The sequence below is a fragment of the Myxocyprinus asiaticus genome, chromosome 48, assembly GCF_019703515.2.
Source record: "Myxocyprinus asiaticus isolate MX2 ecotype Aquarium Trade chromosome 48, UBuf_Myxa_2, whole genome shotgun sequence".
NCBI lineage: Eukaryota > Metazoa > Chordata > Actinopteri > Cypriniformes > Catostomidae > Myxocyprinus > Myxocyprinus asiaticus.
The window spans coordinates 21,800,060-21,817,543 of record NC_059391.1 but is presented as its reverse complement, the minus strand read 5'-3'; the positions used below and the strand labels follow the sequence as shown (position 1 = coordinate 21,817,543).

Sequence of the window (17,484 nt, the reverse complement as noted above, 5' to 3'; positions counted from 1 at the left end):
CAAGTTAAGCTCAATCAACAGCATTTGTGGCTTAATATTGATTACCAAGAAAAATATTTTCTAATCATTTATTTAAAACAATTCCAGTTAGAGTAAGGTACTTACAATGGAGGTGAATGGAAACAGTCTACAAACATTAAAATACACACCGTTTCAAAAATGTAGCCAGAAGACAAGCATTACACAGTTTGAGAATATCTCTGTTCAACATGATTTTATTATGATGACATTGATTACAAGGTTAACGTTGATACATCATCATGGCAACAAAGCTGCAATATTGGCAGGGGCCTGGGTAGCTCAGCGAGTATTGACGCTGACTACCACAACTTCGGAGTTCGAATCCAGGGTGTGCTGAGTGATCCAGCCAGGTCTCCTAAGCAACCAAATTGGCCCGGTTGCTAGGGAGGGTAGAGTCACATGGGGTAACCTCCTCGTGGTCGGGATTAGTGGTTATCGCTCTCAATGGGGTGCGTGATAAGTTGCGCGTGGATCGCAGAGGGTAGCATAAGCCTCCCGTGCTGTGAGTCTCCGCGGTGTCATGCACAACGAGCCACGTGATAAAATGCGCAGATTGACTGTCTCACCCGGATTGAGGTGAGTAACCGCGCCACCATGAGGACCTACTAAGTAGTGGGAATTGGGCATTCCAAATTGGGAGAAAAGGGGATAAAAAATAAATTAAAAAAAAGTTGCAATATTGGATATAAGGTTAGGTAAGAAATTTTATCACATTAAATCATGTTAACATGTATAATATCTACGTCTTATGGCTATATATTTAAAACGATATGTACTTGCCGCATTCCCTTCCATTAATGTGCCTTTTTTTATAAGGAATGAGTTAGTGTTATGTTTTGTGGCTGTCAACATTATGCCACAAATACTGTCAATTGAGCTAAACTTCTTGTATCGAACCCAAAATATTTTAGTAATATTTATTAAAACAGCAATGTTTTGGTCATTTCACTTTCGTCAAGAATAACATTAAAATATGTATTTAAAAGCATGGTGGAAATTTTTTTATATGGGCCGTTGGACAACATTTCTACTGACCATTAAAATCACTTTCCATCTGAAATCACAGATGCAAATGCTAACAAAATTTAGAGCAGAAGTGGTTTGAAGTTCAATGTCAAGGTGTAATACAGAGAAAGAACTTTGGTAAACTTAAGTACTGGGAGTTGGGTAGTCACTCAAGGGACACAGCCTGACACTGTACTGTACAAAGTGGATACAATAGAGGGCTTATCTGTATTTGTAATGCACATTTTCACATACATGCTCATTTTCTAGGTAACAAAAACTGCTCTGAAATCTGCTGAAATGAACATACCCTCATTTACAAGTGATTATTTTGAGAGCACAAAGCTATATGAATGTAAGTGGGACTGTGCTAATGCATCTGAACCGCACAGTGTAACCCCCCGGACAGCATATTCGTTTACTAGCACAAACCCCTGGATTGTGCAGTACTGTGCCAACTCTCAATGGGACAAGCAAGTAAACACAGAACAACTCTGTGCTATTTTGTGGGTCGCTCAAGTAAACGCACCCGCTTTACAGTGGGATAAATACAGCTAAATAACTAAATAATACAGGCTTAGTGACTGTAATTAATTAATTGACATTAATTGGCTCTATAACTCTACTTCTCCTCTCCACCAATAGCTGGTGTGTGGTGAGTGTACAGGCGCACTATGGCTGCAGTTGCATCATCCAGGTGGATGCTGCACATTTGGTGGTGGTTGAGGAGAGTCCCCTGTTCACTGTTTAAAGTGCTTTGAGTGTAGTGTCAGAAAACCGCTATATAAATGTGAATGAATGAACGTTACATTTATATAGCGCTTTTCTGACACTACAATCGAAGTGCTTTACACAATGAACAGGGGACTCTCCTCAACCACCGCCAAATGTGCAGCATCCACCTGGATGATGCAACAGCAGCCATAGTGCGCCAGTACATTCACCACAAACCAGCTATTGGTGGAGAGGAGAGAGTAGAGTTATAGAGCCAATTAGTGGATGGGTATTATTAAGAGGCCACAGTTGAGAAGGGCCAATGGGGGGAATTTAGCCAAGACACCGGGGTTACACCACAGAGAGTCAGGTCCTCGGTTTAACGTCTCATCCGAAGGATGGTGCCTTTTTACAGTATAGTGTTCCCCTCACTATACTGGGGCATTAGGACCCACACAGACAGCAGGGTGAGCACCCCTGCTGGCCTCCCTAATACCTCTTCCAGCAGCAACCTTAGTTTTTCCCCAGGAGGTCTCCAGGTACTGACCAGGCTCAATTCTGCTTAGCTTCAGTGGGCAACTGGTCTTGAGCTACAGGGTGATATGGCTGCTGGATATGTAACGTTCAAATGTAACGTTCATGCATTCACTATAAAGACAATTACAGTGAGTGCATTTCGTGGAGATGCAATAGACTTGCAATGCAATCTGAGGAGGGGTTATGCCTTACATTTGATGTTAAAACAATTTTGCAAGTTATAGTGTCAGAATAAAAGTATATATATATATATTTATTAGGGCTGGGCGATATGGACCAAAAATCATATCTCTGTATTTTTAGGCTGAATGGCGATACACGACATATATTTCTGTATTATATATATATACACACACACTGATCAGCCACAACATGAAAACCAACTGCCGAATATTGTATAGGTCCCACTCGTTCTGCCAAAACATCTCAGAAAAAACTTCTTTATTTTCCATTCTTTTTTTTTAAAGGGAAATTAAACTCTGAAAGTCTCTTCTAGTAAAACTGAAACTGAAACTCAATGCACGCATACGTTGTTTCCAGCAAGCCTCTCATTATGACTAATAATATCAAATTTACATGGTGGAGTTCAATTAACCTGGACAATTTCCTGAAATGGATTACAATCAAGAACTACTCTCCATCGTCTGGGCTTCTGCAGTTTTTAAAATATTAATACAATGAAAGTTGAGTCCCAACCCTGCAACAGCCTTTACATAATTTATGAAGCTCATTCTTCTCTATGTTTTGTTTTTCAAAATGACACATGGAGCCATTCCACCATGGAGACCAATAGGTATTTTAAGCACAACACCATCGAGCTGGGGCACCTACACAGCCCACCTCTATTAATTCTTCATGTCGGGAGAACTGCTTTGCTCAGAGTAAGTCCAAAACACGCCAGCCTCTGGTTTTATCCCCCCAGCTTAGGTGACTTTATAAGAAGTGAAAAGGTTCAGAAGCTGAACAGGGTAAAAAGAGACGAATGGGAGAGCCCAGCTGTTGCAGCACATTCAACCAAGCTTATTCACTTCCTGTGAGCGTTCCTGTAGCACATCAGATGCCGACATCCAGCAGGCCTGCCATGGCATCCTCCAGACATTCTGATTTTGTGCCCCCTGGGGCTAATTATAAAACATTGCTTTTGCTGGGCCACCTGCTTCACTGTGAAACCAAGCTCTCGTGGTGCGAACGGAGACGTTGGCTGGTTAAGGGTGTTAATGATTACTCAGAAAAATAATCATCTTCTAATCATCAGGGGCTGCAATGAGACAGCTCTGGTCCCTCCCTAGGCAGCCCAATCCAAGTGACACAAGTGAGAGATGTTCAGCAGACTGTTATGACGAATTCATTTGGAGGTCATCGGCACAACTCAATGAAAGCAGTGTGTATGAAATGAGACACAAACAATTCCAAAACAGTAGGTTCAAAGGATCGTCAATGTTGTCCCATAGGAGAAACTAAGTTTGCTGCACTCAAACAAATATGCATGCATACCGTCACTTAGTACGTTTACATACTGTATACACGATAATCTGACTACAAATGGCCTCGGCATTGTATGCATGCATCATCCGGAAGGCAGAGGTGATGCCAACGTGCATTTACCTAAGCGTATTTGTCATTATTCTTTGAGATATTCGAATACACATTGTGTCACGAATACTTGGAAAGAGAGATAAACACTGTTGCTCAACTACACAAAAGCCCACTGTAACTGGACTATATCCGTGCATGTAAACAATAGGCAGATCACTCCAATACAGTTAGTCTGTAATGACCTATTATCCCTTTTCTTTGTAAGTGCTGACAGGCAAAAAATTATGATGGCATAAGCCATTTTAATTGCCTACAGAAGAACATCTGAACCAAGCTTAATGCATTTCATATAAACACTATTCAGTGCACTACATTTTTACATTAAAATGCAAACTAGTTCTTAGCATTATACAGGGCTCCAGACTAATAAAATGACTTTGGAGCCATTGGCTCCTGGCAACCCGCATCTCAGAACAGTATTCTGAGATGCTATTCTTCTCATCACAATTGTACAGAGCGGTTATCTGAGTTACCGTAGACTTTGGCCAGACTGGTTCAAACTGACATTCTCTGTTGACCTCTCTCAAGGCATTTCCATTTGCAGAACTGCCCCTCACTGGATGTTTTTTGTTTTTGGCATCATTCAGAGTAAATTCTAGAGACTGCTGTGTGTGAAAATCCCAGGAGATCAGCAGTTACAGAAATACTCAAACCAGCCCATCTGGCACCGACAATCATGCCACGGTCCAAATCACATTTTGCCCCCATTCTAATGGTTGATGTGAACATTAACTGAAGCTCCTGACCTGTATCTGCATGATTTTATGCACTGCAGCTACACAATCGGCTGATTAAATAAATTGCATGGATGATTGTTGGTGCCATACGGGCTGGTTTGAGTATTTCTGTAACTGCTGATCTCCTGGGATTTTCATGCACAACAGTCTCTAGAATTTACTCCGAATGGTGCCAAAAACAAAAAACATCCAGTGAGAGGCAGTTCTGCGGATGGAAATGCCTTGTAGATGAGAGACGTCAACAGAAAATGGCCAGATTGGCTTGAATTGACAAGTCTACGGTAACTCAGATAACCACTCTATACAACTGTGGTGAGAAGAATAGCATCTTGGAATGCTATTCTGAGATGCGGGTTGGTGCTGTTTTGGTGGCACGAGGGGGACCTACACAATATTATGGTATGTTTTATTTGTACTCGGAAGTCGGAAATTCCGAGTAAGTGTAACAGTAGTAATATATTGTTTATTAGCACTTCTGTTTGTCTGTATCTCAAACTCAGTGGTGCACACAGTACTATCCAACCTCTATCTGTGGACATGATACTTCGGCATTATCTATGCAAAATACCGCTTTTTTATGTGTTTTATCGACTGGTATTGCTAACAATGGCTACTTCCTCCACCCCGTTGTTTGGAAAGTAAACTTTTTTTAACTCATTAGATCAGCTAAAGCAGGATATTTTTTGGTTAGATTTGCCATAAAGCATTGGTAATGAATTATCAAACCCATTGTGGTTTGATCATTACATAAAAGTCTTATGTGGAAAATACAGTAGTGAAATGTAAGTAGTTCTAAGAAGTTCTGCTTCTACTCTGCAATATTTCGGAGGAAAATATTGTTGTAAGCACAACAAAGGTTTGCCTGGATGGGTCCATCTTGGTTTTCCGACTTGTGTACTGGAATGCGGTCAACTCGGGTGTGACATCATTCCCAGCTCCGTCATCTGACTTCCGATGTAAATGGAATGCACCATTAGGCAGGTGGTTTTAATGTTGTGGCTGACTGGTGTGTGTGTGTGTATGTACATACATATATATATATATATATATATATATATATATATATATATATATATATATATATATATATATATATATATATTGTTTTAAAATATTGCCTTAGTCTTTCTTTACTGTTACCGGATGGCCCCAGACACGGAGACTACAAGAGTGCAAATTGAATGAAATCCCAGTTTATTGTGCTACTCCAATCCCAATCAATAATTACCAGAAGGAAAAAAGAAAAAAAAAAGTGGTGCACAATATGGGACTTTTATTATCAAGAAGCCCCAAATACATGAGACTCTTATTTTGAAATGTCTGCACTCCCATTTGTGAGCTCACTGACAGCTGATTCGCTGAGAAAGTGAATCTGATTCAAACCGCTAACCTGAACTCTTGAGTTCAAACCCTCAGTTCTTTTCGGATGATTCATGAAAAAGATCCAGTTCAAAAGAGTCATTTGTTCACGACTCTCTTGCGCTGGGTTTGTTGTTGCATGCAGTGCAGCGAGCTCATCACAACAGAACGGGTGAAAAGCAGCTCGAGACACACTCGCGCTCTGAAGATGTATTCAGTAACTCACAAGATATCTGACGAAACTGCATATGAACGCACACAACCCGACTGTCGCCAATGGCGACTAGATTTTAAATTGTCGCAATCAATTATTTTTGGTCGCATTTGCGACCATTTTAGTCGCAGTCTGGAGCCCTGTTATATACACACTAATGCTTTTGTTTGATGGTAAAATAAGCATGTCTGGGGGCTCATTCGGAAACTGCTGCAGTGTTTGTTTTCTTGAAAAAGTGAAATTGTTATAATTTATTAATAATCCAAGCAATGCAGGCATTTAAAAAAAAAAAAAAAAAACACAAAATAGCGGCATATTGCTTTAGATAGTACATTTGATGAGAAATAAATGCGCTTTGTTCCAACAAGTACTCTCATCCTAAAACTCTCACTGAATACCTCACTGCAATCTGTAATTACAGAGATTAAGCCACTTTGAGCTCACTCGCTCTCCCTAATAGCCAACTGACAGAAAAGGCTTTGTAATGCAGATTATAAATCAATATTTCAATGGCTCACTAGTGTGAATGTCTCAAAGTTATCCTGATTTACACCTGGTAATAAGATGTGCTTTGGTGATCCATTTGAAATGGGAGAATGCTAAAGACATGTATAAATGGGCTCCAAAACGTTTTGATATTTGTCCATTTTGACCACATTTGGAGGTGGCTGAATGTGGTCAAACACTTGTGATCACATTGGGCTTGTCGATTCGAAGGCTTATAGATTCAAATGCATTCAAACAGCAGCAAAGCACGGCCTGCTCACCACTACACACCTTTTTATAACTAATCACTGTGCAAAAACAAGAGTTTTTTAAACTTTACTGGTAATATGGCTCTAGGAGGAAATAGGGCCTTAAAACAGGGCCTTAGAACTCATGAGATGTTAAATCCTCAACCTTAAACCCTCATGCTATTCCTCCTCATTGACAGCCACTGCTCTACAATATTGCTGAATCTGTTTACTAGACATCCAGAAGGTATAACATTTCATTTTCTCTTCCTTGCCCCACCGTTCTTTAAACCCTTAATAAGATGGGAGCACTCAGCTGCTTTCAAAGAGGGCTGTCAAGCAGAGTTTAACATTTTGGCGTTTAGTTATCTAGACAGATATCACTGTTTACATGTTAATGTCAGCAGCCTGTTGACTTCAGTAGCTCCTCTACCTAAAATAATGATTGAAGCAGTTTTCAAAGAAAGCACCTGCAATACAAAATGATTCTAATGTGTATAAAGATCTGAAAGAACAATCATTTTAGTACACAATTCTTCACAATTCTTCTTGAGCACATCAAAAATGAGAAAGATGCTTAAATGCTTACCCAGTTCAGCTCCATACTTTTAAATTGGAGGCAACTAGGCAGGAAGATGCTTCCAGGTGCTGACAAATGCAGTTGGAATCAGTGAATAAGGCACGGTAGTGATACTGTTCCAGCTATCCGATGTCGGATCATAACAATCTAGGGTTTTACACCGCTGTGCCCCAAAGTAACCGCCGACCACATAGAGTTTATTTCCAGAGGCCACAGCATGGCAGCTCATTCTTTTTGAGGTCATGTCACCTACACGCGTCCATTGATTGGTCTCACAGTCAAATCGGTAAGCGGATGCAGCTGTGAACTCTGTGTCACCGCCCATTATAAATATCTGACTGCCGAGAACAGCAGCAGCAGTGTATCTCCAGGGTTGCGGGCACTCTGCAGCTATGGTCCAACGGTTCTCAACCGGGTCATAGCATTGGACCTTTGAGGCCTTATCCCTGTGAATGGTTGTTCCGCCAAACACAAAGAGTTTTAGCTTAGCACTGACCACTGCTGCATTGCTGACACCATCCCTAAGTGGTGCCATCATTGTCCATTTGTTGGTTAGTGGATCGTATCGTTCAACTTGTTTAAGGGAGACTGAGGGGGAGGCCGGGAAGACACCTGCTATAGCCGTATGACCCCCAACAACATAAAGGCAGTTTTCAAGTTCAGCTGAACCATGTCCAAAGCGTGCAATTAACATGGGGGCACCTTTAGACCATTCTTCATGTACTGTGTCATATATCCAAACGTCCTTTGAAACCCCATTTTCTGACCCCCTTCCTCCTGTCACGTAAACCTTGCAGCCGATGGCACATGCACTGAATTCCTTCCTGGGACTAGGAAGATCTGATTTAGGGATGATCTCTTTTGCTTTGTGGTCCACTTGGTAGATCTTATCACACATAAACGTCTGGCCCCCAAGAATGAGTAGCGTGTGTCCAGCTTTGCGAGGTCTGGCACAGGGGCTTGTGACAACTCCGTCATTCTGAAGAATCTTCTTCTTGCATTGCATGGCCTCATCGACAATCTGTCTGCTCCTTTTATCTAACATCACAAGTTCCTCACATGCCACGGCCTCAATGAGGCACTCTGAAGGTAACAGCGCAAGACGTATTCCTTGCAGCAACTCAGGAAGGTAGTCTCTGCGGCTGTCTAGGTCATACCTAACCCAGCGCATGACAGCACTGAACACAATCTGTTCATCCTCAATCTCCAGCTCATCGCTAAGGATGAGATCCAAAAGTTTGTCTTTGGAGAGGCCACAGAAGTTTTCAGTGTCTCGAAGAGTCTCAAAGTGGATGAGGCACATCCTCCACGACAGCTCGTAAAGGCGCTTGCACTGATGGGCATCCGAAAGCAGCATCATCCCCAAGCAGTTCGATGCATGCAAGTTCTTTTCCAAAAATTCTGCTGCAGCATCACGGATATCATGAAACTGTAGCATATCTCCGGCCTCAAGAAGTGACTCTGCATTTTCTTCATTGATGATGACACGTGAGGAGTAAGCAAAGTCCAACAGTAGCTCCAAAACCTCTGGGTGCACACTGTCACGAAAGTTAACCTCATTGTCAAGGCTCTCACGGAGACCACCGCTGAACATGGCTTCAAAGTAGCGACTGCAAGCCGCAAGTACAGCTCGGTGGCAAGGAAAGGAGCGGTCGCCTGCCCATAGCGTTACGTCTGTAAACATGCCCTGTTTGCGGAGGGTATTGAGGTGGGTGAGCACACTCTCTGGATGAGAGGGCTTGTGGAACAGTGAGATGTTCATAGAGCCTGTGCTCGTCCTCGACTTGCGGTTTTCATGGACGCTAACTGACATCTTTTTCGGCAAATTTTCACTGGTCCCAATATCTTGTACTAAAGAAACACAAAAGCACAGTTACAGAGTTCACTTCAGTATTATGCATGGCACATTACAGTAAATGCAATGTTTATGCCCAGCAATAAAATTTCTCTGAGAGTGGTTATGTATGGTGCTGTGTCAACAAAAACTTCAGAGCCGAGTAGTGCCGCATTTTTAGCTGCATACAAAACAACTATTAATCTTGGAAGATTAGCATTTGCTTAAATGTGGTCTTAGTGTTTTTCTGGCCTCGCTATGACATGACAGGCTGAGTGATCTTTGTAAATAAATCTGAATAAGCTTCTTTTTTTTTTTTTTTATAATGGCCAGAGGCTGTAAATTTTAGGGATGGGCACGAGTACTCCGATGTGGCAGCAATGATCGATCATGAAAACGATGATCGATGGTGATCATGCATGATGTGACTTCTCAATTCAAAATTCAGTGACAATTACCTGACAACAATACACAAATGTGCCAAAGAGGAAGCTTATTTTTAATTTTGAGATTGATTACGTTGTGATTTTGAGGGGTACATTGATTGTCAGAGACATCTCATAGCAACCAAACTGATATACGACGCTGCAATGCTATCGTTACGATCATCAGAGTGTGTAATTAACCGTGTTTTTAACACCCGTCTCTGCAAAACGTTTGCTAAACACATTTTATTATCATTTAATGTAAGAACTTAGACTCGTTAATGGATATTATTTAATAAAAGTGAATGTTTGTCACTGACTATAAACCTCCCTGACCTGGGTGCCAAAATGTTTGCGTGACGTAACACAAACCTGCATCTCGACGAAATGTGAGTTGAAGATTTCTGCATGAGTTTCTAAGTTAGAAGTCTGACATGTGTCATTCCGTTGCACTTCCCCCAGCTGAAAGATGGAAATTCTTACTCTCCGAGTTGAATGGAATGCTTCATGAATCAACACAGCAACAACAATACGGAGCATCGCGGCTTTCCCCACAGGAGCGAACGCTTGGGGCATGTGGCAGTGGACTCGCTGAAGCAACAAATGTACAGCAGGCGAGTGTTTAAAACAGCTAGACAGAGCGCAGCTACATGGAACGGAATGCAGCATCTTCAAAACTGAAGTTCAACTTAACACGCACATTAAAAACATGATGGTTATGGCGTCTCCTGTTAAACCAACCCGTTTCAGTCACAAAAAAAAACTGCTGCGCGCTTACTAAGATTACTACGGTAACTTGAAGGAAGAACAGACAGACGCGCATTGTGCACATTCTTTCATTGAGTTGGGCAGCAAATCTTCACATAATGACAAAATATGATGCATTATATTTTTTATTATTTAATCTTTTGTACATTTTGTAACAGATTTTTTGGATTTCCCCCCCTTTTCACCCAATTTGGAATGCCCAATGTGCTTTTAAGTCCTCATGGTCGCGTAGTGATTTGCCTCAATCCGGGTGGCGGAGGACGTAGACCAGCTGCCTCCGCATCTGTGACCGTCAACCCGCGCATCTTAACACATGGCTTGTTAAGTGCGTTGCCACGGAGACATAGTGCGTGTGGAGGCTTCACACCATCCACAGCGGCATCCACGCTCAACTCACCACACGCCCCACCGAGAACGAACCACATTATAGCGACCATGAGGATGTTACCCCATGTGACTCTACCCTCCCTAGCAACCGGGCCAATTTGGTTGCTTAGGAGACCTGGCTGGAGTCACTCAGCATGCCCTGGGATTCAAACTAGCGAACCCCAGTGGTGGTAGCCAGCGTCTTTTACCACTGAGCTACCCAGGCCCCCTGTAACAGATTATTTTACAACAGCCTATAATAATGAAAAGACAATACACTGGAACAACAAGACGCAATGCAGCAGCCAAAGACGTTTGTCAGACATGTTATTATATATAGTTATGTACATGTCATTGCCCCTCGAGTAGACAAAATAACCAAAATGCCCATCCCTAATAAATTTATCACCTGAATGCCATTTTATTTCATTTTAGAGGTAGAGAAGTATGAAAGACAGACACACTTTGCACAACATTAACAAGATCTTGGAAGTCCCTTCTGTAATCAAAACATTATTGCTAAATTGTCTGTACTTTGTCCATACCACAAGTGTTCAGAGGAGCTGAAAATTATAATCCTTTTTATACTCTTAAGCCAACACAAAGCAAAATAAATCAACGGAGTCTTTGATTGTCATGTTTTATGCTGACAGACTGTAATTATTTTAAGACTGCAAGGACTCAGTAATCCATTAAGTATTTAGCAAACAGAATCTATGCATTATGTAAGAAAACAAATGAGATCATCTGTACAATGAGCAATTAGAAAAAAAGCTATTCAAAAAAGCATACAGTCCAGAATGTTGTACCAATTCAATCACAAAATGTAGATGAATCAAACTTTTTTTTAATGTATGATTTTAAGAAAGACAAATTTGTTACATTTTAGCAAGCATTAAAGGAGTGCATCAATAACAATTAAACCAATTAAATATTCTGAAAAATATTTGATTTATGTGCTCAACAACCTTGCTTTTCTATTAAGAAAAGAAAGTAAATGCACACATAAATATGTAAACTATGTTTTAAGAAAAAAAAAAAAAAGTGGATATCAGACAGCTCACTGAGATGCAAACACGCCAAATGAAGTAATTCAGTGAGGAAATTTTCTGTGAGGGGCTGGACCTATGGTTCCTGAATTGCTTCCAATACAGCAACAACCAAGCTTGCTGGTAAAGATAAATAAAACAAAGGTAACAATCCTAATATTTCAACAGCCTGTTTCAAATGTTATATATAGTACAAAAAGCCACCCTCCCTTTAGAAAACCTGCTAGCCATCATTGATTTCACAATGATGCCCAAATGGTGCAAAAGACTTGCATGCAAATGGGACAGAGTGATACATATGAACTTGTTAGGTAGGTTTAAAAAGCGGTGGCAGTTAATCTAAAGGTACAAAGCGCAGGTTGCATGGCTTGACCTGAATAAATTGTCAGGATTTTCCTGTCAAATACACAAAACAACCATCAAGTGTTGTGACTGGTCAGGCTTGCTTTTATGGTGCACTGAAGCACATGATTTGGTGAAATCCAGACAGTTTTGCCCCAAAGGGGTGAAACTGTCTGCCAATTGAGACTAATGTTTCAGCAGCAATAATTCAATTTTACCAGCGTCCCTTTGTGTGAGTGAATGTGCTTACATGCAAACTGCATTCTTTAACTAGTGTGGTTTGAGATTATTGTAGGGTGCAAGCATGCACAAACATCAGCAGGGTCTTTATGGATCACACTCTTGGGTTGACATGAACCACAATGTCAGAGTCTGAACACAAAGAATGCAAGGTCACAGCTATCCGTACAGAAAGCTATGCAGGGGAAATATGGAGGAAGAGGGGTTGGATAAAGGGCTGTTGATGGGTAAACAAGAGAAAGTCAGGCAATCAGGTGTCTAAAAACCACTTACAGTGACAAAAACTGCTGACCCACGCACAGGCACTGACAGCGAGGATCTGAGGGGGGGTCTGCATTGGTCCCAAAAAGTGTCCCCTCAATAAGCCAGGTCGACAGAGTTGTCCTTTAAAGGGCCAGGGAGGAACAGAGAATGGCATAAAGACATGTAACTTCTTTCCACATCCTCCCTGTGACTATAATGAGCGAACTCGTGACAGGTCTGCAGTCGTTACAATGGCCCGAATGTCACACTTTTCCATGACAGTGGTCTTGTGGTCAGATTTGTGGCTGAATGAAAAAGATAGAGTTGAAATAGTAGTGTGGCTATTATTACACAGCTTGATGAAACTGCCTTGGAGTTCCGGCGTAGTTCATCCCATCTCCCATGGTAACCATCACTTAACAACAGCACAAGCCGTGCCAAAGTTGCTGAATCATTCAATGTGAACAAACTACCTATCCATGCGGATATTCTCACCAGCGTGAAAGACACCTTTTAATTGCAACGCGCCACTAAGGACACAAAGGTTTTTTGTCCATTGAATGTTCTTCCTCTGTAAACATCCCAGTTCCTTTGACTAAAATGCCTTTCCTGGTTATTTTCACTGGGGATGTTGGTATTCCAGTGCTGTATTTTAGCTAGGCTACAGGCAAGGGGGAGTGTGAGGTGTTTTTTTGCTGTGTGTGTGTGTGTGTGTTTGCAGAAAGTCAAAATATGACAACATCACTTGATTTTAAAAAGCTCAATAGATCACTGGCTTGCATGCAGTCCATCCACAGGACTATTCTATAGACTACTCATATCAACTGGATCCTAGGCACACATCAGGGGAGGTCTGTGAGTTTGGCTTCATGTTCTTCCAACATCCTAAACAGACAGAATGTAAATGCTACAGGCCGAAAAACAACTGAAAGTTGAAAACCAGCATGTTGACAGGGTTTGCTGACACAGCCTAAGTTTTAATGGTTTGATGGTTTTCACCAGATGTGATTACTTACATAATTTCTGCAAAAAAAAAAAATAAAAATAAAAAAAATAAATAAATAAAAATCAACTGTGAAATACTTGAGAGGGTGAGAGACAGCTGTGAATTATTTTAAATAATAATCTATATTATTATTTCACTGATGAGCCAAAACATGACCACCTGCCTAATATGCTGTTGGTCCTCTGCGTGCCAGCAAAACATCACCGAGCCGCCGAGGCATGGACTCTACAAGACCCCTAAAGGTGTCCTGTGGTATCTAGCACCAAGACATTAGCAGCAGATCCTTCATGTCCTGTAAATTGCGAGGTGGAGCCGCCATGGATCGGACTTGTTGGTCCAGCACATCCCACAGATGCTAAATCAGATTGAGATCTGAGGAATCTGGAGGCTAGGGCAGCAGCTTGAACTCTTCATCATGTTCCTCAAACCATTCCTGAACAATGTGTGCGGTGTGGCAGGGTGCATGATCCTGCTGAAAGTAGGGATGTAACGTGTGTCAAGGTTTCACAATTTTCCTCGGTTTAAAAACAGATGGTTATCATACAGTTGAAATCTTCTCATTGATGGTAATTCATGAATATAAGGCAGATATTTTCAGACTTATCTAAAATCCAAATCAGTTTCAGAAAGAATCGGCTACATTTACACAGCATCATATGAACTTGGTGAGATAAAATACATCTTTTAATTGCGCCTCCCACATGTTACATTCAACTGTCACTCAGTTTGATAGGTGAGCACCATCCCACGGAATTTGCGGAGATGAATGTGGAAATACAGTATACAGGATAATAAATTATAGCCCCTGTTTAATAAAAACACCAGATTCAATGTAGTTTTACATGATTTGTAATGACTAGGTTGGCTAAAGTTATGTTTATGCTTTCTGTCACATTCACAAATGCAGCAAAGGATTTAAGCACTCGTTCAACATTATACGATGCGCCAACTGTTTGTTAATTTGCCTAAGTGAAGCGCAACAGTAGGCCAACAATGTGTTTGATACTACTAATAATGTTTTATTTGTAAAACATAGTACTAAATAGGGTTTACAAAGTGCATTGCTTTTGGTCAGTGAAAACTATGGCAGAAAATAGACAGTATTGGACAAAATGGCAATAAATAAACTGCAGATTAATAATATATTGTCAGTAGGTATTGTTTAGAATTAAACAATCACGAATGCAACAAATTATTGAATGCATACAAATGCATATCTGAAGTGTTAACCTGGGAAATAATTATTACACATTATTTACAATTTCATAAATCATAAAATAACAATACAATTTTTTTTTTGTTATAATCATCTGACTACTATACGTGTTGTTTTTAGTGATGGTTATCATACCATAAAAATGTCATACTGTTACACTCCTAGCTGAAAGAGGCCACTGCCATCAGGGAATACCATTGCCATGAAGGGGTGTACCTGGTCTGCAATGATGTTTAGGTAGGTGGCATGTGTCAAATTGACATCCACATGACTCATCGGACTAGGCGACCTTCTTCCACTGCTCCAAGGTCCAGTTCCGACGCTCGCATGCCCATTGTAGGCACTTTCGATGGTGGACAGGGGTCATCATGGGCCCCACCCTGGCACCAGTTTGTGGTTTGTCCCTCCTCGGACCACTGTCGTACTAACCACTGCTGACCGGAAGCACCCCACAAGCCTTGCCATTTCAGAGATGCTCTGACCCAGTCATCTGGCCATAACAATCTGGCCCTTGTCAAAGTCACTCAGGTCTGTATTCCTGCCCATTTCTACCGCATTCAACACGTTGACTATGAGAACTGATTGTTTGCTTACCATCAAATCTACCCAGACCTTGACATGTGGCCTTGTTAGTAGATGATCAACGTTATTCACGTCACCTGTTTTGGCTCATCAGTGTAAATAATAATAGAATTAGATAATGTATGGTGTAAAGTATTATGCATGTAACAGGTGAGTATCTAAGGCAAATAAAATGTTAATGTAATATAACAGTCATGTAACCTTTGCAAAAGTGAACAGCAATCAATATGAGGTTAACTGGAACTTGTTGACTTGAACTATGACCCATGCAAGTAAACAACTGGAATGTGCATGAACTCTGAGGCCATAGTTAACACATTTAGACTCAATTTCCTGACGCTTATCACGAGCTTAAAAAAAAACAAACAAAAAAAACATATATTGTCTTTAACAAACTAATGGAAAATACACGAAATTTTAGCTCATTTTTTCCTCAGTTCACAGCCCCTCGCCTCATCAGACTACATAAAGTGCTTGAACATAAACAAGGAGAAAATTAACACATTAAAACATATGAATACGCCATTCTCGCAGTAAACATTCCCTGTATTTTGCACTCCGAGACTTTGTTTCAAACGCGCGCTCGTTATAAAACAGATGAATAAGTTGATAACGAATTTTGAGGTAAACTGCTCTTTTAACACACACACACACACACACACACACACACACACACACACACACACACACACACACACACACACACACACGGTAAAATCAACAAAGAACATATTTGGTTGCGCTAAAGCTTACCAAGACCGCTCAGTAACGATACCGTGAATGAAAAGAGCTAATGCTGTTAGCGGAGAGTCGTGAGGGGCCGTTCACGTCGCAATCGTTTTTTGCGTCCTCCCGCACTGTTTTTCAATTGTTTTCACGAATAAATATGCGCTAGAGTAGACGGACGTTTGCGCCGCGTATCGCTGTTTTTCGTTTCAGCACTTTGCGTTTTTTTAGACGCCTTGTCAAGTAAAAATAAATCCAACTGTTAAAAAAACCTGCGTTATTGTCTATCTGCGCAAATACGCGTTCGGTGTGAACGACCCCTAACTCAGCTGCATTGGCATGCAGAAGAAAGACGGACAAACTCCTGGTTATTAAAGACCCCGGTCTCCCTCTAAGCTATCGTTATCGTCCTATTTACATCCACTTTAACTTCTGGAGGAAGCGAGAGGTGGACACCAGTCCCTATCCAGCTCACATCTAATCCTGACTGAGTGTATCGGCTTTTCCGGCTCTGCCAAAAACAGAGGAAGAACAGTGCAGACGTTGGTTGGTATTACTCATTTGAAGCTCCTTGCACTAATATAATATATATATATATATTTTAGAAACATGCGACATACTTACTGTATCCTGAGCGCTAGTGACAAATCCTGACGTTGTGACGTTCCGGGATCAGTGAATTAATCATAGTTTTGTTCATCACACGGATGGTTGAAGGAGTTACTTTGTTCACATTCCAGTCCTGTCTGAAAAGCTGTGGAGTCTCTCTGTAGGTATTATCCAAAAACGGGGGGAATGGACTTTAGAGAATGATTGGCGCGGCGTTCACCAATCACGGCCAGAGATTTTATGCAAATTTAAAATGTAGCCAATAGAAACGTTTTAGCGTGAACAATCGGCTCTGTTTTCTGTACGAAGCAGCCAATGGTTGGATCGTGGGCGGAGCATCGCTGTAGGCGAAGACAGCGGATCAAAACAAGGAAAATGCAGTAAAATGTGACGTGCAAATATACGTTTATTTACTAATAGGATAAAAATCTCCAAATTGTCAATGCTAAATAATCATCACCAGTGAAAATATGTGGTTGTAATTGAATAATAACCCTTAATTTTAAACCTAATTCTAAACAGGATTTGATGCACGTTATAGAACTAACGTTCTGTCAATTTAGTCAAGTTTGTTTTTTAGT

General features: G+C 41.0%; 1 protein-coding gene across 7 annotated transcripts in view; it reads right to left on the bottom strand.

Annotated features, from left to right (window-relative positions):
* Positions 1 to 17,057, bottom strand: part of LOC127437833 (kelch-like protein 25) — a 59,519-nt gene extending 42,462 nt beyond the window's left edge. For 2 of the 7 annotated variants that reach the window (XM_051693044.1, XM_051693043.1), the window contains exons 1-3: positions 16,919 to 17,033; positions 12,795 to 12,905; positions 7,507 to 9,348 (exon numbers count right to left, since the gene is read on the bottom strand). In XM_051693044.1, coding sequence (XP_051549004.1) covers positions 7,541 to 9,348; positions 12,795 to 12,858 — 1,872 coding nt within the window. In that variant the 5' untranslated portion in view covers positions 12,859 to 12,905; positions 16,919 to 17,033 and the 3' untranslated portion in view covers positions 7,507 to 7,540. Of the gene's footprint in view, positions 1 to 92; positions 627 to 7,506; positions 9,349 to 12,794; positions 12,906 to 16,321; positions 16,478 to 16,769; positions 16,806 to 16,914 lie in introns of those variants that run through there. The other 5 variants (XM_051693045.1, XM_051693048.1, XM_051693046.1 and 2 more) reach the window with 5 other exon arrangements.
* Between the last annotated feature and the right edge of the window lie 427 nt (positions 17,058 to 17,484).